General features: G+C 27.2%; 2 protein-coding genes and 1 long non-coding RNA gene across 4 annotated transcripts; 2 read left to right on the forward strand and 1 right to left on the reverse strand.

The window, feature by feature from the left end:
* Nucleotides 1-4,421: 4,421 nt before the first annotated feature.
* On the reverse strand, nt 4,422-8,172 carry LOC126318301 (uncharacterized). 2 transcript variants are annotated; one of them, XM_049993295.1, is made up of 23 exons: nt 7,962-8,172; nt 7,809-7,838; nt 7,639-7,713; nt 7,503-7,571; nt 7,291-7,359; nt 7,133-7,201; nt 6,986-7,054; nt 6,829-6,897; nt 6,695-6,763; nt 6,523-6,591; nt 6,390-6,458; nt 6,220-6,288; nt 6,061-6,129; nt 5,888-5,956; nt 5,745-5,813; nt 5,586-5,654; nt 5,432-5,500; nt 5,272-5,340; nt 5,108-5,176; nt 4,956-5,024; nt 4,789-4,890; nt 4,647-4,718; nt 4,422-4,536 (listed from the first exon to the last, which is right to left on the reverse strand). In XM_049993295.1, the coding sequence occupies exons 1-23, from the start codon at nt 8,123-8,125 to the stop codon at nt 4,467-4,469; spliced, it is 1,686 nt and encodes a 561-aa protein (XP_049849252.1). In that variant the 5' UTR covers nt 8,126-8,172; the 3' UTR covers nt 4,422-4,466. The 2 variants fall into 2 exon arrangements, with proteins under 2 accessions (XP_049849252.1, XP_049849253.1); XM_049993296.1 differs by lacking the exons at nt 4,422-4,536; nt 4,647-4,718; nt 4,789-4,890 and having other exon boundaries at nt 4,989-5,024; nt 5,108-5,150; nt 7,962-8,148.
* A 1,915-nt stretch (nt 8,173-10,087) lies between these two features.
* LOC126318347 (uncharacterized) lies at nt 10,088-10,722 on the forward strand. The gene is made up of 3 exons (XR_007557252.1): nt 10,088-10,155; nt 10,293-10,330; nt 10,416-10,722. It is a non-coding gene; the product is annotated as an uncharacterized LOC126318347 (long non-coding RNA).
* Nucleotides 10,723-18,498: 7,776 nt separating this feature from the next.
* Nucleotides 18,499-21,231, forward strand: LOC126318371 (uncharacterized). The gene has a single exon (XM_049993360.1). It carries the CDS (start codon nt 18,499-18,501, stop codon nt 21,229-21,231), a length of 2,733 nt encoding a protein of 910 aa, XP_049849317.1.
* The last annotated feature ends 2,119 nt before the right edge of the window (nt 21,232-23,350 follow it).

Here is a 23,350-nt window from a genome sequence, read left to right on the forward strand (position 1 = left end):
AATAATAGTTATATAAGCAATCTAAAAACACCGTTGTATGTCATAATATAATTATACCATAATATAATAACGTATATAATAGTATAACATCATATAACATAGCTTGGTTTACAGACGATATTGAAGCACCTAATTTAGGTTGTAATTGTAATAATAATAAAATATTAAGTCAAAACCAATTATGCAGTTAGAGTATTATATGCATACTTATGTAACTCAGTATATGAAACAAGCCAATATATAATAATACAAACTAAATAAATCCATATATATTATTTAGTATTTAGAGTAGATAAGGATGGTGAGTTGCAGCAGTGGGGGTTAATCTAAGTTATTCTAAAAATCTTGCTATGAGAACACACAATAATTTGAGATATATATATATATATATATATGAATATTAAATATAAAAATATATAACACTAGTAAAACAACAAATAATACAGTTCACTCAGAGGGGCAGGTACTTTATATGTAGCAGTGGTAAAGTATGTTCTAGACAGTAAAAAATACCTTGAATACATGTATGTGTTAATAATAATACATTATATTATACAAGTGATTTAAATGGATTTGAGCCTAAAAAATATAGACTATTATATATACCAAGTATAGTAATGTTGTATGTGTACAAAGTTAATAGTAGGTGATGCACATATTGATATGAATATTATAGAGATTTATCTGATTCAAATATAAAAAGAGACATAACAAATATAATACTACCAATCAGTCTTAAACATCTGTGCAACATAATACCAAATAAATAATAACAAACAAAAACTACAATATAGTTATGTGTGATGTTACTATAATAGGGAAAATATACGATATGGTTATATAGAATTTATGTATATTGTATATATAAAATATAATAAATAATAACGACAAATATATGTCATCAAATAGTAAAATACTATTGCAATAAAAACCGTAAAGAAAAACTGTAGTATAATAAACATATAGATAGATATACGTATAGAACAAAAAACTAATATCGATATGTAACTTATAACAAGATGATAAGCGAATTAAGAGAATTTGTGATCGAATCATTGATTCAAAATTTGAAAATCTAATAAAAGGGTTTTCATAATGATAGAATGTAAAATCAAGAAAGAAGGATTTATTAGATCTGAAAGACTGTGAAGAGGGAGTCATGAAAAAACATGATAGTTTGAAGTTAGTTAGAGTGGTTGGGTAAAACAATTATTAATCTTAGAAGACATATAAACATGGCATGTAAAATTATATCAAACTCAATCTATTTTATTTCTCATTATTGTATCTACTCAATCGTTATTATTATATTATGCAAATTCAAATTTAATCATATTATCAAATAGAAAATATGATAATCTATTATTTCCATTTTATTAATATATTAAACTCCATAATATACTCTTTATTCTGTTCCAGCTCAACATTTTTTTGTTTCTATAATAACCTATTCTAAATGTAAAATTATTTGCGCTTATAAATGTGTATTTCCAAATGTTTATCTAATCTACATAAAATGTTTATTTTCATTTTTTTCATTATTTTTCGATGTGTTTTTAATTCATGTACTTAAACTTCATTCCTTACCATTATCATCCATCCATTTTCATCCATTATATGTAATCTATCTTATCTATTATTTTTTATCATTCATTTCACTCTAAATCATATTTAGTGGGCGACAATAAGGAAGAAATAGAGGATTACAAGTAACAATATATTACTAGGGTCGTGTGAAGATACGTAAAAAAAGATATTTATGATATCAAATCTAAACCATAAATGAACCTAGGTCTTGTTAAAGACGTATAAATACACTAAAATACCCTTGGTATACAATACATGGGCTAACTTATTATGAGTACAAACATGATATAATTAAACCGTGGTAATTAAACCGTAGTAATACCAAATATATAAATATGTAAATGCTCCTGATTGTAATATTTGTTATAATACGTGTTTGGGTAAGATATATATGCTTGAATAATACGTATATTTCGAATATTGTTTGTGGATATATGCTGATATATTTAGCAGCGTTATTTATATATAACAAGTATATATATATGTTAAAATCAACTATATAAAAATAAAACCCAACAATTGTTCAATATTTATTTTATATTAATCATCATACATGCTACTTTTTCTTCCATAACTGTCAATTAGCATAATCGCTAATATTCAGTACTTCAACCTTGGTATACATCTAAATATTATTGCTGTCATATTTGTTATTGTTATTACAAGTAGTAATGGTATTATGTATGTATCTATACACTTGTGCTATTGATTGCGTGTTTCATACATACATCTTCTCTCATAAACCCGTCATCTTCTAATATATAATATGCTGCCTGTATATTCTCGTTTTTGCTACAATTTACCATTACGTTGTATGTATGTAGATTTTAATTTTTTGTATTAACTCAATAGGAATGTATTCAGAGTACTATATCAGTGACTTGTGCTTATCTTCAACTTTGCTTTAAACCCTACCATATGTATCAATTATTCCGCTTTTGAATAGTTATGGAACACTGATAATACTATTGCAATACTGAGTTATATAATTTAACTAGATAATCTGATAATACAAGCAGATGACATCAGTTTAAATTAGACGACATCTTCTCTGAAATTTGCTTCGGCTGTTAATCATGCATCGATATTAATTAATTTCTTTGTATTGACAATAGAGACATTTAGATCTAATAATTTTTGTTCTATTTTGCATAGTTCTCGATTTACATGATGTATTTATTTCTCTTATTTTTCCATTTTTAGACATACTTTATAAAAATCGTTCTCCAATCATGCACGCTATTTTTTTGAAATTGGTTTGTTACTGGTATTTTGGCACCATGTCTTTATCTATTAGCTTTTCTTTTATTATATTTATATTATTTCTAGAATAGCCATTGCAACACCTTACTTCTTCTTTATGATAGTAATGCACTATTCACTAACACCCTTCATATAATCAGAATTTTCACGGTACGATAACCATGGTCAATACGAAAAAAATCGATAGTGGTATCGACTTAGACATTAATAAAATTAATGTTCGTCTGAGAAAAGGTTGAAATTTTTGACTGAAAAAAAGATTAATCAACTAATCGTGTTAAAACTGATTAGTTTATATTAGTAAAGAGATATGCCAAATCATGAAGGATTGAAATATATTGTAGACATGTTGATACAGACATTAGAAGGTGAAAATCGACGCGACTGAAAAGTAGAAATAATACTGAAATAGTTAGATTAGTGAATCGCAAATGTGTGTTCCAGCGAAAATGAAAAGTGATGCGAGGTCTGTGGTGTTAAGTTTGATGTATTTTGACTAATAATTTGATTACAAAGGTTTGGACTATTATGATAGCATAATGATCCAACTTATTATGTATGGAGTAGATGCGATATATATTAGATACTATGGATACAGTACAGATTGTGTTTGAAATGATATAATAGCATTTTTATACATGGGTAATCTGTAGCTTGGCGGGTAAGACAATTAGCACGTCCGATTATGAGATATCTTTATCGATAAACATAGGTTAATGAACAAAATACTAATGATCGTATTATAAACAACATGTTAAACATTTATGCTGTATCAATATAAGATTATTAATAACATGATTTTGTAAGTAACCGGACACAAATAATACGTTTGGTGATTTATATGATTTTTAATGTGAATCCCAGATGGCTATAACTTTAATATTTAGGTAAAAATTGCAATAATATATGTGCAATCTTATTTTAATAGTATAGTTTACTATTCGTGATGATGATGAACACTAGATTTTTTGTTACAGAGAGTTTGATTAATAGCCAAGAGACGATTTAGAAGCACATTATGTATTATATCTATCTAGATTCTAATCAGAAATTTACTGATATAATAAATCCAAATTTGTATTTTTATTTTGTCGATTACAGAATATGACATTTATTTTTATACAAACGTCGATATTGTGTTATCTGATTTAAAATTGAACCATCGCATTTATAGATATAAAATATTAGAAATTATATTGATTTATTTATACATTCAAATAAAAATATGTAGTAATTATTATAACACATTGATTTATATATAAATCAGATAAAAATATATAATGTAGGTATTTATTTGTTAGACAATATGTAAATGGTTTGGCCTAACGTATAAATTACTATACTACACTTAGAATATAGATGAGTTTAACAGAGGATAATGTGAATTAATTGTGGTAAGCTAACATCTATTTTAACAAATAATAACTCAAATATTACTATAACTAACATTTGAATTATATTAGTGTTACTATATTAGACCAATTTTGCACTTTGATAGTGAAGCAATTCTTATATTAATATTAAAATTGGTATAATAGGTAACTAATTAATTAAATATTAATAAAAATTGGTAATTTGAAAGATTCGTATGTTTATATATATTTGACAATTGTGTACTAGCTATTTCTCATATATGGTGGTATAAATGACTCCTTTTTACCCTCTACAAGTTCATCCTCTGGAAACCTGCATAATCACATGATATAGCTATTGGTTAGCATCAAATAAATAGATGTTTACAGTTTAGATATTCAAAACATAATATATATCTGTTATACAAAACTAAATAAACATACAGTGTTGATAAGAGTTTGCTATAAGAATAACCTAGAACATTATTTAGTATTTCCTTCTTTACAGGGCTGTTACTATATAAAAAAGATGATTAGTATAAACTTTCCGTATTATATATAATAGAATAATATGTGCTGTACGTACACATTTTTCAAAATTGGTTCCAAATATTTATTTAATTTAATAAGTTCGACATTCCTGTTGTAAATTAGAACCTCACCTGCTATTGAATTATTTAGGAGATTTCTGTTTATAGAAAAATAGTTAATATATATATTTATTTTGCCATAATAATATATAAACAAACATACAGATATGTCAATTGAGTATGTTTACCAAAATTTGGACTATCACCGTCTAAAATGTTATTTGAAAGATCTCTATATGTATAAACATGATTAATAAATATAAGTATATATTTTATGCATATCGATGATACATAATTAATCTAAAATAAACATACATTTTTATCAATTCCATATTTTTACCAAAACTTGGAACCTTACCTGATAATTTATTATTTGAAAGGTATCTGTGTATGAAAAACGATTATTATATATTATATATAATAAATACAATAGGTAAAATATATAAATATTATATATTTATAAATCAATCTAAACATACATATATTTCAATTCAGTGTTCTTATCAAAACTTGGAATATTACCTATTAATTTATTATCGGAAAGATCTCTATGCATAAAATATGATCAATATAAGTATATATTGTGTTATATAATATAATATATAGACGCTTGTTTATTTGTAAATTAATTGAACGTACAGTGCTGACAACATGACATTATTATCAAATCTTGGAATATGACCCGAATATTTATTGTTTGACAGATCTCTTTATATAAGAAATGATTATTATAGATTTATTTGTATTATATAACTTATTATAATGTCTATTTATAGTTCAGTTTAAAACATACAAATTTTTTAGAATAGTGTTACTATTAAGGCTTGGAACTCTGCCTATAAACGAATTACCTGAAAGATCTCTGTAAATGAAAATACATAATTAGTATATATGTTTATTCTCAATATATATAACATGTGTAAATATTAATGTATCAATTATATAAACATACAGATGTTCCAATTGAGTATTTCTACTAAAACTTGGCGTATGACCTTCCAAATAGTTATTTGAAAGATCTCTATACAAAAAACATGGTTAATATATGTATATATATAAGCAATTAAATATTAAAATTTACTCTTATAAACATACAATACTGATAATTTAATATTTTTAACAAAATTTGGTATATTACCTACAAACGAATTATTTGAAAGATGTCTGTACATAAAAAGGGATTAACATATATATTTATTTGTATTAATACCTAATCTATAATAAACATATGTATTTATTATATATTCATCAACCTAAAATAAACGTACAAATATTTCAATTCAATATGTTTATCAAAAAGTGGCATAAAACCATATAACTTGTTATTTGAAAAATCTCTATATATAATTAATGTAAGTATTATTTAATATATAACGTAATATATCTCTTACGCATATCTTGCGTAACTCAATCTGAAATAAACATACATTTTTATCAATTTAACATTTCCACTAAGACTTGGCATATTACCTGTAAATGAATTATTTGAAAGGTTTCTGTGTATAAAACGATTAGTACATGTTGTACGTAATAAATACAGCACATAATGTATGCACATATTTACTATATATTTATTTATAAATTAATCTAAACATACATATGCATCAATTCAATATGTTTATCAAAAAGTGGCATATAACCTTCGAAATTATTACTTGAAAGACATCTATATTGAAAGATGGTCAGCACAGGTTTGTTATTATATATATGTAAGCTTAAAATAAACATACAAATTTCTTAAGGCAAGATTATTAGTAAGAGTTGGTATATTGCCTATAAATGAATTATTTGAAAGATCTCTATACAAAAAATATGATTAATATAATATATATTTACACTATACATAGCATAATAGTCGCTATATATTTATCATATATTTGTATATCAATTATATAAACATACAGGTGTTTCAATTGAGTGGTTTTATTAAAACTTGGAATATAACCTTCTAACCTATTATTTGAAAGATCTCTGTACAAAAAATGCTTATAAGTATATGTAATATATACTAATTTATAGATAAATCAAAATCATACAGTTTCACCAGTTGCGTATTCCTCTCAAAATTTGGCATATTGTCTACAAATAAATTATTTGAAAAGTTTCTGTATATAGTTAGTGTGTTTATTTGTATTATATATAATAGAATAATTCATGTAGATATTTATCACATAAATCAGTTTATAAACATACACGCTTATTAGGGCAGTATTATAAAAAAAAGTTGGGATATAACCTTCTAACTTATTACTTGAAACATCTCTAAGAAATTATTAATATAAATAGGTTGATATATGTATATTATCATATAGTTATTATAAATCAATTATATAAACATACATATACTCCAGCTCAGTGTTTTCACTAAAAGTTGGTACACGGCCTTCTAAGTTATTATGTGAAATACTTCTATATACACATATATGGTTAATATAATTTTATTATAAGCAATTATATGTATTTATCATGTTATTTATATGTTAACTATATATACATACAGATATCTCAATTTAGTGTTTTTATTGAAACGTGGCACAGGACCTTTTATTTTGACGTTTTCTAATGTTCTATAATAAAAACAAATTAGCATATTTAATGTTTTAAACGCATTATAATTGAGATGTTCTTGTAATCCTTTAAATTTTACGTTAATGTAACAAAGGATGTTTATCAAAAAAATCGGAACTGCTATTAGCAATAATTAACATACATCTCTTTTAAATTTTCTAATGAATTGACAAAATCCAACTCCATTTCAACCGGACAGCTAATAATTGTTCTAAATATAATAAAAAAATGTTATAACGCTATTATATTATTGTATCAGGTATTATAAAAATACTTACAATGTTTCTAATGAATCTAGAGTAGATATTGAATCCGGAAGTTTTCCAGATAATGATTCAACATGATAAAAATGTCTTCAGTAAAAACAATGTAATGTGTTAGTTATAGTACATATTGTAAAAAATTTCATATCACTCTATAGATATTGCTGTAATAATACTCAACGTACATGCTTCGGATTTTATTACGCTCGTAATCACTAAATACAAATAGTGTTAAATACAAAAATACAATGTTGTTACGGATAAATATAGAGCTTAGTGTTATTAAGAGTAAATTTATAGATGTAATATCATTACAGGTAGTTCTTTTGCTTATATACCATCGAAAATAAGGCGTCAAGCTACAATAGTCATTTGCATATTTTTGAAACTGAACCATATCCGGAAATGCTTTAACTAAGTCTTTCATAAACTGTGATTCATCAGCTATTAATAGTGACGATGACAATAAAATTATCAATAGCACAGATATAGGGTGTTTCATCTTTTAATGATGGCTTTGGTATGTCAGAGAGGTAAGAGCTAATTGTTATTGTAAGTGCTTTTAAAAAAATAGTTTGATTAAAATGCATGCTATTTATAGATGAGATATATTAATAAATATATGTAACTATATATAGTAACGTATAACTATTAATTTAGTTTGCTAAGTATAGAACTAATGATAAATTATTTAGCTGTAATTAATAAATTATATATCAAATGTGGGAAATTTTTGAATAGACAATTGTATGAACGATCAAATAATAATCCAGGCAGATGTAAATCCATGGATAATAAATATAACCAAATAATCTATATCAAGTTTGATCTAAAAATAATCTTAGGTTTTGCAAAAAAATAAAACACACTAAAATATCATGAGCCGAGTTATTATTGTAAGATTGTTATTTATTATGTTCTATATTTAGCATCTTTTTACTATCAATTATTTTTTTTGATATCCATAGCGTATAGGTTCATTAAACTATTGTTCCGATATAAATACACCACTATTGACATTGTCAATAGTAATATATTATTTTACAATATATCAATATTGTATGAATATACTATATTCATCATTATTTACCTCACCCCATCTACAATAAATTTTATTATTTAAATTTATTTGTTCCATAAAAAAAATCCAATCATATACATATATACTCTGACAGTCACGTATAAAATTATATACATACATCATTATCGTATAAACTTAATCAAACATCCTCTTCTTACATTATGGTTTTATCACGTCTTACTCATTATAACAATCTTATCTATGTAACATACTATACTGGCATATTTTAGAGCTGTTCCATATTATTTGTTTTTCATCAATAGAATATTTTATCATATCGTCAGTTTTATATTCTAGCTCATATATCGTATCATTTTTTTATCCGCAGAACTTTTTTACACATTTAATAATTCAAATCATTCACGTGATTTACCTTGCCTATCATTTGTCATTCAGCTCACTTTAAATTACCTATTATATCACATTATTTTTTATATCATATCCATCTCAATTTTATTTATTCAAACGTCTCTATCCTATAACCAAATTATATATTCACTAACAATCATGCTGTATTTAATCATTTCCACCAATTAAACATTACCGATCGTCTTTCTGATTTTTTTCACCTTTATCTTATAATTCTACTAACTTATATCTTCAGTGATTCTTATATCTAGCTGTCACCTGTTCTTTTTTGCCTACATTATCTATTTCATTTATATAACATATTAAGCATTATTTCAGTATATCTATCATAGCTATGCTCATATTTTTGTTCATAATACTTTCAACACTTGTTTCAGCTCAAATTCTAATATATTTTCTTATCCCAATTTACGTTATCCGTAAAATATATCTATCAAATAATATAATGTTCTTCGACCTATACAACATATGCATATATCTTTGATCATTTCATTTCTATTGTTATGCATATAATTAATACAAACATTCATACAATATTATACAGCCCTTAGAATTACTCTGATTTTATGTTATAACACCGAACAAATTTACCGTTTAGTAAAATCTTTAAATTCCGTTATTTACCAAATACTTTGCCGGTTAAACTAATAAAAATGTTAGCCTTCTAATTTAGCTATATAAAATTTGAACCCACTATAATATATGAGCCTTGATAAAGCAATGGTTTGATAGCTAAAGATGTTATTCAATTTCTAATTTATTAAACGTATTTTTTAGATTCAAAATCAGTATTCAAGGTTAGTGTTCAAAAAGATTAACTATTCTATAAATACTTTCTTTTTATGGGTTTTCATTAGCTTGAAATAATTATCAAGAGTTTCAGTATCAGACGCACTGCTCTGTTGAGAGGTGACGTCTTGATTGTTAATTAAGTCTACATCCGGGTGTGCTGACCAAAAAATTACTATTTCTGGTTGGATTATTTTATGCTCTACTCACACACGCGAGACAGATTTTGTAAATATGATAATCAGGAAAGGCTGCCAACCGTTCATGAAAAATGTCGAGATATTCTATAAAAGGTCTGTTTAACCGGTTGGAGGAATATGGTATACACTGTTTATATCTTATCAAATTCACGCAATAATGTATAGAATACGTTGCTAACCTGTACATCAATCGTATTGTGCAACACTAATAAAATGTTTTTGAACGACAGTACAAATTTCGGCTGATAGTTAAAAAATTTTAATATAGGTAGGCTAGTTTTTGCCTTCATATATCTATTTTCTGACAGATCGATACTTTTGAAATAAGCGCTAATACGAATTTATTTGGTCAGTGATTCCGTTTATAGGAAAGGGAAAAAATGTGATATATGTTATGTAAAATGGCAGAAAATGTTGTTTTTTTTAGAACCTTGGCCTATGCACTTCTCAAAACTAATGTTAAATGCTTGAAAGAATATTTCAATTACGCTGTATTTAATGTTGGCAAGCCTTGATTTTTTATAAGAGAAAGCGAAAGGAGAAAAATTATTCAAGCAAAAAATGTATCTAATTATGTACTTTTACCTTGCTTCATTTTTTTCCATTTACGATATCCAAGCAGCAATTAAATAGACCAGAAATGGGAAAATGTAGTTTATTGTGTAGTTTTTTTTGATTATGTCTAATATAAATACAGGAATATTCAGTTTTGCAAAAATTTCATAGTTATTTGAGCCATTATCAGGGTTACCAGGACGTAACAATATGTTTCAATCTGTTTATGATGTATCAAAAGTCGAATAGGCGGGGAATTGTGAAGTAGAAATCTAAGGTTTAAGTAGTTTGAAAAAATTACTTTGATTTGTATTTTTGTCTTAATCGCAAATTAGCTTTTTTAGGCATTTAAGTTTGGATGAGCCATTTCTGTCCTTGGCAGAAATATGGGTTCTAGAAGAAATTATTATCATAGCTGAAATAGTCTGAGAATGATAGATAATAAAAGTTTTCCTTTGTTTCGGTTATATAAATTTTAATACAGGCAGAATATAAGATATGCTAGACGTGGCGTATTCAAAGATATAATATGAAACAAATGAAAGAATAAAAAGGCTTGACCAAAGAGGATGAGGAAGCAGTGGTGTAAAAAGGAAGACTGAAAGAACCTTATTTCGTGTTTTAGGAGCTGTTTTAAAAATTAATATAATACTAAATTCAAAGATGATGTGTCCGATTGAAGAATTGAAAAGCTATTTTCATACCGGAGTCAAACATTGCACAAATTGGATATTTTCGGAGTTGATAGATGTTGTGTACTAAATGCAAAGCAGGAAATGGATTTTGAGACAATTTGTTACCAGCGCACTTTGATAGACAAGACATATATATATTTGGAGGGAAAAGATATGCATACAAATACCGATAATAAAAGATAGCTTTTTCAAAAGTGAGTTAAACATCAGCCTATCCTTGTTACTTGAGTTAAATTTGTGAAAGCAAACCGATTTGATATACAGATAGCCCCTGACATGTTTGATATCGGTTTAAGCTTGGTGAACCAATATTAGCTGAATACACTGTAATCAAGAATATATTCATATTAAATAATGATGCCAGCGTATCTTAATAAATAGTGATAAACATAAAGATGCTGATTGAAATGGATGATTCATTAGTCAAGGTTATACATGGTGAAAATGTAGAAGAATATACGCTGAAAATTGCGTGATTGAATTTCCGATTCAACAGAAAGGTAAACAGACTCATTAGATAACTCCTATAATAAAGATTATCATCTTTGTTTGTGTGGAAAATTTATTTAATAGACAATTATAACGTAGTATAACGATATAGCTATTCAGTACATCTACAATTTAAAATCTCAAATAATATTATTGAATGTTTATATCTAGACACTGAAAATATTCCAAACAATACAAATGGTGCCAAAGAAAATAATGAACATAAATATGGAATAATAGAATATGGTGTAGAGAAATAGGAGGAAGAAAAGTAATGAATAAGTGAAAGGATGTGTTTAAATGGCACGAAAGGAATATAGAGATATAGGTTAGAAGAGAGATGTACTGAATAAAGACGAACAAAGATAAAGGTTGAGTAAATTTTGAATAATATTAAATTGATAATAATATAATAAATAATAATATATGATATAGTGAGAATAGTGAATGTAAAAGATGATAGTTTATAAACAAGGAGTAGGAGCAATAAATATAAAATATTGTGAAGATCGACAAAAATAGGAAGGAATGAAATGAGTATGATGAACTATAGAATTAAAATGAAGAATAAAAAAGGTTGAAATATGAAACGGTTAGAAGAATAAAAAATATATTAAAAGTTTGTCTTATCAATAGAAAATATAAATGACAGAAAATTTGTATTAGATAAAACGTCTAAAGTGGTGAATGTTATAGTAAATTCTGACTGAGAATCATATATATTACAGCATAAGTATCTATATTGGTTTTATTATGCCTTGAATAGCAGATGATTGATACAATAAAATTATAAGCATAAAGTTTATATATCACGAAAAATATAATAATGAACGTAAAATATAAATTATTAAAAAAATCATATAGTTAAATAACAATCTAAATAAGTGTAAACGCATATATAAATAGAATTAAATAAAATATACTTTCAGGTCGCTATAAAAATCCTAGAAACTGAATTATTATAAAATGTAAACACATCATCATGAGTAAAAATTAATATATTTATGAATTATAATGTCAACATAATCTGACAATAAAAAATTCTATTAACAAAATAAAAAAAAGTATAATAGTACTTGATTAAACTGTATTGACATATTATTATATAAACGGCATTTTTATAGATAATGAAATAACATGCATTCGGATAATAGTTCGATATATCTCTATTCGTACAGGCACATATTATTATCACGTTTAATAAACTAAAAATCGTACTCAAACTATATATACAATAAGATAATATATTTTATTAACGATTATTATATGTTTGTATATATATAGCCGTGTTTTTATATAATAAAAAATATTATGATAAATTGTTGAAGATGAAATAAATAATCATAGGCATAATATGATGTACATATATGTATATAAAGCAGACTACACCACTACCTACAATGTCAATCACAGTGTTTATATTACCAAAAAATTTTGACCAGAGTTCAGTGTATTGTATTAGTGATAACATTTTTAGTAAAAACGGATTCAGGTCGTGTATATATAGTAATCTATCATAAATCATTTCTAACATAAGAGTATCTGCTCAGATTGGTATTGATATTTGTAATAATTATAAGCATTATCTAAGGATAATAAGGTCATGTCTGTTGCATTATATTATTACCGGATCTAACCAAGCCTGGTTGATTCCTAAATTTCCATCATACAGATGCAATAATCTACTAACATTGGCATCCTTTGACTAGTTGTTTAGACTGATATTATGGATGTTATTATTTGCAGCACACTGGGTCATAGTCATCTTCACACAGGGCTCTAGCTTAACACTGTCATGTGTCTTATGTCCATCTTTTAAAATGAATTATATACCGCTGTACTTAAAACAGTTTCTTATTTATTAGTTTAATGTTGAAGACAAAACAATGAAAGTCTGACTATGATTAAATAAAAACAAAAATTTAATTACTAAACTTTTTTCATTTATCATTTTTAATATTATATTATCTATTAGGCATATTTGTATTGCATTTATGATTTAAAGGCTCTGTATAATCATTATTTAAAATTTTCATATGTAATTGTTATTAATTAAAAAAACATTAGGTCTAAATATATTATAATAAAGCTCAAAATATGTATCAAATAGCAGTTCATATAAATATGAACAGTATGATAAATAAATATGTAATAATATTGATATAGAAAGAGTGGAAGGATAATAGCATGAGAACAATAGAAACGATATGATGTATGATATAATAAATAGTAGATATGAATATACATAAATTTATATAATAACATAATTCAGCAAAAGGTTGGGGATTATATATGTATATAGATGATTTAAATATGGTTAAGCATAAAATATATAATTAGATTATGATATTATATATGATAATATTAATAGAAAAACTCAGCTTATGAATGGTTAATTATATATCATTGATAATGTATATGATTTATGTAATAGGGCACAGTTGAACGGGGTTTAATAGCAATGATACATAAAATATAATACTTTTATTTACTATAAACCTGTTCAAAATAAAATAACAAAAATATCGAGTTGTTAAATATTGATGTGTTAAACTAGTCAAAATAAAAAATGAAAACAATGTATTAGAATTAATATAAAACACTATCCGATGCATTTATTAAATTTTTAGGTAATAATAGCATAAATTATCAACACAACAACGATAATATGTTAAATATGTGCGAGATAAATAGGAATATCTTAATAAACAGTAATAAGGTGATGATTGAAAGGTGTAGGATACTAGAAATAAAATAATCAATTGAAATAGCTATAATTATAATCGGATATGGTAATAGGTAGTGGATTACATCAAAAACACAGTTAATTCTAATATCACAATAGGATGAAAACCATGAGATTATGTGTTTATAATGTTAAAATTATATTCAACAAGCAGTTAAGATATAACTAAACAAGATGTATGCTAAATAAATCTGTTATTGAACGTTTATACCTATGTAATACAGATAAATATGATAACGAGGTGTACGTGACAAAATTACGTAGTGATTACAATAACATAAATGAACATAAACGATAAGAGCGTTTCAATTGAAAAACAGTTATGGTTGAAATACTAACTGAACTATCGAAAAATAGCTAAATAACCCGGAAACAGAATATATATAACAATATAGCAACAGGAACACAAGAAAAATTACGAATTGTCGTTATATATCTTAAACAAGATGATGGACATAACTATAGAAGAAATAATACTAAATGATAGGAATATATCAAGCGGTTGTAGAGAAGATACAAAAAAAGGTATTGTAATGGTTATTGTATTATAGAAAATAATACAAATATAACAAAAACTAATAAATGAGAATGTGGCTATGAAAGACATAAGTACTATATAAATTAAGAAAGAGATATTGTGGATCATTGAAGAACAATTATATAGTTTTTAAAGAAATACAAAAAATAATTGGATAGGTGTATATAAATCGATGTGCTCTATGATATAATTGAATGAAAATTATAAAATCTAAACATCTCTCTATTTAATTCGAGTAAATTTAATATAGATAAACGATTGATAGATGATATAGATGTCAAAGAAGGCATTAGTAAATTTAAAAATAGACGATGTCACCTAATTGTTTGATCAGATTATTCAATTAGAATATATAATTTGATTAATGCAATAATACGACCAATATTCTCTAAATATGCAAGAATAGGATATTTTATATGTACAATAGAATTTGAAAAGAAACATAAATCATGAATATAATACTGAATAAATAATTGTTAATGGTGTTAAAAAAACTTAAAAAAACTAAAAAAAGGTATAAGATGATAGTATATTATAGCAAAAACAATGATATGCAATCAACATATCATGTATTATAAAATATTGTTGCATGGGAATATTCGTATATATGACATAGAAGTGACAATATAAGTATAGAGGTAATAGATATATAATACTGTTAGTATTTATGATACTGATAAAAAAAATGTTACTAATAGTAAGATGATATATATGTCAAGATTGAAGTAAAGAATATTATTGCTTCTAATAGTTACGTAGGAAACAACATTTATGGTAATTAATATAAGAACGAATAATAAATTATATATAGCTCTGATTTATATATTTATGTCTATTGATGTATAATCAATGTTTATATGAAATGGTAGTGATGATATAACATGTGATAGGTGGTGATAAAAACGGCACTACCGTAAACATATCATAAATAGGTAACATTGAATATATTTCTATTATCTGAATATATTCTTGAATACTCAGATTGTATTCAGAATTTATTTTTGCATTTAATATAAGCAAAGGATGTATATGTTTATAGATATCTGATAGTATTTTATAAGATATATAAAGGTGTGTATAAAACAAAAGAATAATGCAAATAATTATATATAACTCAACTAAAATAAACAGTCATGAGACAGACATTACTTGGCACAAAATAACCAATACCAATAACAACTTGCCTTCGGTGCGATCAAAATAAGAAGGTAATCAGTAATTTGCTGGTAGCAATAATTAAGATAGTTGAGATTTAAGCAATATTTTCGATCGAGTTGGATAAGAACACTTCAAAGAGATTTTTGGTTAAATTAAACAAGATGTTTATCAATATCAGTAAAATAATTTGGGAACGTGGTTATTTCAATAACTCAAAAACATTTTGCGACAACAGTAGTCAGATCATTAGTATCAAATTAAAACATGCAAAGTTGCCTACTTTTCCTGTAAACATTAGGAAAATTAAAAATACGCTAGAGAACTTAACATTGGTATACACGGATCTGAGAGGCAATGTCCCAAGTGAAATCTATGAGTTGACCAAATTGAGATATCCAAATCTGCAAGGGAACAATTTCAGTGAGTATTTAAGCACTGACATTGGGAATACGAGAAAATTAAATCTCAAATTAAATAATATAGGCATTCATGGTGAAATAACCGATACTCTGTACTCACTGACCAAATTGCGATATCTGGGTTCTAAGAAGTAACAAAATTCCCAGTAGTTTAAGTGAAGAGATTTAAAATCTGAGAATTTAGTCTGAGATTAATTAAATCTGTCTAGTAAAATACTTGACGGCTTGCATTCGTTGATCTACTTAGAATATCTGGGTCTAGGAAATAATAAAATTCCTGGTGGTTTAAATCCCAACATCGAGAATCTGAGCATGTTATTGTATCCTGGCTTATCTAGCTTGAGCCTGTCTGTCAAGACACCAAGTGCTCTGTACCTACTAATTAAATAGCGCTATCTAGGTCTGCAAGAGAGTAATTTTAATGACTTAAACAGTAACTGAAAGGCTGAGAGAATTATATTAACCCAAATCTGTCTGATTTGCTACCTGATGGTCTGTATTCATTGACCAAATTGCGACATCTGAATTTTATGAGCAACAGTATGAATGGTAATTTGTCGTCTAAGATTGGTGGTCTGACTAAGTTATATAGTTTAATTCTGAGTTTTAATGAATTGAGCGGGGCTATACCAAATGAAATTAGTAAGTTAATTAACCTCAGGGTTTTAGAAATGAGAGAGAACCAGTTCGAAGGCGATATTCCTGACCTGAGTCGTCTGACAAATTTGGTGGATATGAATATTAGCTCAATAAAACACAGTCTGAATGCGAAGTGTGATGATGCAATGTTACCTCCATCTATTATTAAGAAGAATTGTTTGATTAGACCTGTGAGCAGATTGTGCGATAGCATTACACGCTGTCAATACAACACTGAGCCTTTCTGAATCTTTAGTTGGTTCAATGTTCCACATGTCAGGATTGAAGATGATTGTTGATGTATAGAAATGATGTTAAATTAGAATTTGGAATTATGATATGTGTGTATGTAAGGTACAGATAAACTATGTAGGGTTAGGAGTTATAATGGTTGAATGATAATTTAGAACTAAAAGATATTTTAGTATAAATGTTATTTTAGCTGTTATATAGTTTAGCGTATAGTATAGTAGAGGATGTGTATGTGATAATATAATAGAGTAAATAAGCTAAATATATAGGATAGAGAAACTAGATTGAAATAGATGTCGTAGTCAATAAAAGTGATAGAAGAGTGAATGACAGTAGACAAAAAAATGAAAGAGATCATAAAGTTAGAAGTAATAGTTGATAGAGAAGTAAAGAATATACTATAATAATAGATATTGATAGAGCAAAATACGCTAAGATAAGGTGGATGAAGAATGATAAAGTTTATGTATCGATAAGAACTCTGTTTTTGTTATAAACTAGCTCGATCAATGAATTTTTTTCCCCATATTCAATGTGAATGAAGAACTATGATTGATGCTTAAATGATGTCGCTATAGTCCTTGATAGGTGAGGACGTTGTATAAAAACATAGATTATGAACCGCTATTGAAAGAATAAGTCACAGCAATGATAGATCAAAAATATAGAATAAGGATATGCTATAGTCAGTTTTAAAGGTTTTGTAAAAATTCTAGGTCGTGTACAGTATAGGAGGGCAAGGTAGGATATATGTTATATTAAGCCGATAGATATAACAAATATGGTTAAAAATATGGTTATAACAAATATGGTTAAAAATGTAGATATAACAAATATGGTTAAAAGATCAATCGTTATAATATAATTGACAGATTGTATGGTAAATGTTAATAATTTTATTCTAAGAGACATCAAGAAGTGAGGGAAGTTGTTTAATGCTAAAACATGAAGCTGATCAACAATTTGTTGATATTAGCAGTTATATTGGTTGATATTTCAACAATGTTTTCGATCAGGTCGGATGATCATTCGAAGGCATTTGTGGTCGAGTTGAACGGGTTGATCAGTTTGGATAAAAAGATACCCTTAGACAACTACTGTGAAGACGACGAAAGAAGAATAGCTTGTGATACTAGTGGTCAGATCCGTAGTATTATGTTACGTAATACTAGGCTATCTGGTTTTCCTGTAGGCATTACGATAATTAAAGATATACTAGAGAGTTTAACAATTACACACGCGAATCTAAAAGGTGTTATTCCAAATGAAATATACGAACTGACGAAATTGCAAGATCTGAAATTAGAAGGGAACAATTTTAGTGGTAGTTTGAGTGATAAAATTGAGAATCTGAATAAAACACACGCGAGACAGATAAGTGGATCAAGTCTATCTGGTTCGATACCTAATGGTCTATTTTCATTGACTAAACTGCGGTCTTTGAATTTGAAAGGGAACAATTTTAGTGGTAGTTTGAGTAATAAGATTGGGAATCTGAATAAATTATATTATCTTGATTTAAGTGGATCAAGTCTATCTGGTTCGATACCTAATAGTCTATATTCATTGAATCAATTGCAATATTTGAATCTACAAGGGAACAATTTTAGTGGTAGTTTGAATGATAAGATTGGGAATCTGAATAAACTGTATTATCTTGATTTAAGTGGATCAAGTCTATCTGGTTCGATACCTGATGGTCTGTATTCATTGACTAAATTAAAACATCTGATATTAGAAGGAAACAATTTTAGTGGTAATTTGAATGATAAGATTGGGAATCTGAATAGATTACATTATCTTGATTTAAGTGGATCAAGTCTATCTGGTTCGATACCTGATGGTCTGTATTCACTGACTGAATTGCGATATCTGATATTAAGAGGAAACAATTTTAATGGTAGCTTGAGTGTTAAGGTTGAGAATCTGAATAGATTACATTATCTTGATTTAAGTGGATCAAGTCTATCTGGTTCGGTACCTGATGGTCTGTATTTACTGACTCAATTGCGATATCTGATATTAAGAGGAAACAATTTTAAGGGTAGTTTGAGTGATAAGATTGGGAATCTGAATAAACTATTAGGTCTTGATTTAAGTGGATCAAGTCTATCTGGTTCGATACCTGATGGTTTATATTCATTGAACAAGTTGCAATATCTGATATTAGAATGGAACAATTTTAGTGGTAGTTTGAATGGTAAGATTGGGAATCTGAAGAAATTATATTATCTTGATTTAAGTGGATCAAGTCTATCTGGTTCGATACCTGATGGTCTGTATTCATTGAGTGAGCTGCAATATCTGATATTAAAAGGGAACAATTTTAGTGGTAGTTTGAATGATAAGATTAGGAATCTGAATAAACTATTAGGTCTTGATTTAAGTGGATCAAGTCTATCTGGTTCGATACCTGATGGTCTGTATTCATTGACTAAATTAAAACATCTGATATTAAGAGGAAACAATTTTAGTGGTAATTTGAATGATAAGATTAGGAATCTGAATAGCTTGTATTATCTTGATTTAAGTGGATCAAGTCTATCTGGTTCGATACCTGATGGTTTATATTCGTTGACTGAATTGCAATACCTGAGGTTAGGAAGGAATAACTTTAATGGTAGTCTAAATGGTAAGATTAAGAACCTGAATAAATTATCGGATCTTGATTTAAGTGGATCAAGTCTATCTGGTTCGATACCTGATGGTCTGTATTCACTGACTGAATTGCGATATCTGATATTAAGAGGAAACAATTTTAATGGTGGTTTGAGCGATGAAATTAAGAATCTGAATAAATTATCGTATCTTGATTTAAGTGGATCAAGTCTATCTGGTTCGATACCTAATGGTCTATATTCGTTGACCGAATTGCAATATCTGATATTAGGAAGGAATGATTTTAATGGTGGTTTGAGCGATGAAATTAAGAATCTGAATAAATTATCGTATCTTGATTTAAGTGGATCAAGTCTATCTGGTTCGATACCTAATGGCATATATTCACTGACTGAATTGCAATATCTGATATTAGAATGGAATAATTTTAGTGGTAGTCTAAATGATAAGATTGGAAACCTGAAGAAATTGTATTATCTTGATTTAACTGGATCAAGTCTATCTGGTTCGATACCTGACGGTCTGTATTCATTGAATGAGCTGCAATATCTGAGGTTAGGAAAGAATAACTTTAGTGGTAGTCTAGATGATAAAATTAGGTATTTGAATAAATTATATTATCTCGACTTAAGTGGGTCAAATCTATCTGGTTCTATACCTGATGGTCTGTATTCATTGACCAAATTGCGACATCTGAATTTTATGAGCAACAGTATGAATGGTAATTTGTCGTCTAAGATTGGTGGTCTGACTAAGTTATATAGTTTAATTCTGAGTTTTAATGAATTGAGCGGGGCTATACCAAATGAAATTAGTAAGTTAATTAACCTCAGGGTTTTAGAAATGAGAGAGAACCAGTTCGAAGGCGATATTCCTGACCTGAGTCGTCTGACAAATTTGGTGGATATGAATATTAGCTCAATAAAACACAGTCTGAATGCGAAGTGTGATGATGCAATGTTACCTCCATCTATTATTAAGAAGAATTGTTTGATTAGACCTGTGAGCAGATTGTGCGATAGCATTACACGCTGTCAATACAACACTGAGCCTTTCTGAATCATTAGTTGGTTCAATGTTCATGAATATGAACATTAGCTCAATAAAACACAGTCTGAATGCGAAGTGTGATGATGCAATGTTACCTCCATCTATTATTAAGAAGAATTGTTTGATTAGACCTGTGAGCAGATTGTGCGATAGCATTACACGCTGTCAATACAACACTGAGCTTTTCTGAATCGTTAGTTGGTTCAATGTTCCACATGTCAGGATTGAAGATGATTGTTGATGTATAGAAATGATGTTAAATTAGAATTTGGAATTATGATATGTGTGTATGTAAGGTACAGATAAACTATGTAGGGTTAGGAGTTATAATGGTTGAATGATAATTTAGAACTAAAAGATATTTTAGTATAAATGTTATTTTAGCTGTTATACAGCTTAATAATATATATAAGAAGGTAGATAAAGGTGAGAAAGAGAATCTATGTGAAAGAACAAGCGTGGAATAGAGCTGAAATATAATAGTTTAAAAGATTGTGTACACACGCGAGACAGATGTATAATGGAAAGTTATTGATATAAGTGCCTAGAGTAAGTAAAATTAATTTTAGAGTGAATGTTTTGAGATATGCTTATTTAGTATATATGGTGTATTGACATGTTTTTTAAATATACTGAGCCGATGTTACCAGTTGTAGAGTGAGGTAGTGTTTGATAGAATTTTAGTTAGTATTAGTGATGTTGCGTAAACTTGGTTGTTTATTATTTGGTTAAAAGAAGTTGATTGGTTGTATGATATTGTTTAATATAGTAGGAAATTTGTTGAGGGTTGAGTGAAAAAGAATTATTATTTGTAGGTTAGAATGTGAAACATATGAGCATGAGGTGAATGTTGATTGAAACAAGCAAGATATAATTTAGTGAGATGAAATAAAGAGAGCTAGATATAAAAGTGTATAGATATAATATATTGATATTATGAATGTTATTACTATTTATTTATTATACGGATTTAATATGATTATAAAAAAATTGATTAAGGTGAGTGTGAATAAAATATGGAGGTGAACAGGGTTAGATAATAATTTAAGGTAGATAAGTATAGGTGAGAGATAGCGTATGCACAGGGTGGGTGAGAGCGATGGAGGCCCTTGTGACAGATATTTTGGGGTGATGTTTAGGCCATTGCAATTGCAGGTAGAATCAATGTTCTTGCGAGAACTGATTTAATAATTTTAGAGAAAGTTAAATACTGAAAGGGTATGTAAACGGTAAAAGATTTGAATGAAAAAATGCAATGTTAAATAATTAGACTAAGGTTACAAGATGATATCAAGTTGAAAGTACAGCAAGTTGATATCGATGGTAAGAAGATTGACGAGCAACAAAAACAACTCAATGAGCAAAGAGATGAAGTTATGATTTAAAAAGGGAAAATAGATGGAGAAGAACAAATTAACGAATCAAAACAGCTTGCAACAGAATAAACATTGGAAACGTTGAATGCAGAATAGAAAGAAATTGATAAAGTACATGACAATGTTGAGATAGAAAAGAAGGATATGGAATTAAAAAAAAGACCCTGTTAAATCGAAAAGATGGTATAGATATATTAATAGAAAAATATGACATGAGTTATATGTAAAGTTGAAGGGGATAGATCTGAAACTTTTAGAGTTGGCTAAGAATATGTACAATTATAGTAGTGAAATGATATCTAGGGGCGTTACAATTGAATATTTATCAATACACTGGGAGAAATAAAAGTATTTTAGGGAACTTGATTGATAGATAGACGGATGATGAAATGTTGAATTTTAAGGAGTTCAAAAAACTAACGAGTATTATGGATAATTTAAAAAAATAGCAGAATTAGATCTAGTTGCAATGTTTAATGCAAATAGGTGTATCGTTATGAAACATGATCCATCAGGTCTAACTATTAAAGGTATACTAACAGTTCTCATAATTGTTAAGCAAAAAACCATTGGTTTATAGAGCACTAGTTGTAAAAGGGATTGAGAAACCTTATTATATATTAACTGCTAGTGCTGTATAAACAGATTTGAGTGGCCATTATCAGGTATTCATTATGAATGATGAGTGCATCTTCCTTCAAGATGGCACGTGTATTTGTCGATCTGGCATTTTTATGAAAGTCTTTAACAAA

The sequence above is a fragment of the Schistocerca gregaria genome, unplaced genomic scaffold, assembly GCF_023897955.1.
Source record: "Schistocerca gregaria isolate iqSchGreg1 unplaced genomic scaffold, iqSchGreg1.2 ptg000665l, whole genome shotgun sequence".
Classification (NCBI taxonomy): domain Eukaryota; kingdom Metazoa; phylum Arthropoda; class Insecta; order Orthoptera; family Acrididae; genus Schistocerca; species Schistocerca gregaria.

What these genes read in the sequence shown, in the direction of transcription:
- LOC126318371 (XM_049993360.1), top strand. Translation starts at nt 18,499, where the DNA reads ATGAAGCTGATCAACAATTTGTTGATATTAGCAGTTATATTGGTTGAT.
- LOC126318301 (XM_049993295.1), bottom strand. Translation starts at nt 8,125, where the DNA reads ATGAAACACCCTATATCTGTGCTATTGATAATTTTATTGTCATCGTCA. An exon ending in AACACTGAATTGAAATATAT is followed by an intron (nt 5,177 to 5,271) that starts GTATGTTTAGAT and finishes TTTCATACACAG; the next exon opens with ATACCTTTCAAATAATAAAT. An exon ending in GAACCAATTTTGAAAAATGT is followed by an intron (nt 4,719 to 4,788) that starts GTACGTACAGCA and finishes TTTTTTATATAG; the next exon opens with TAACAGCCCTGTAAAGAAGG.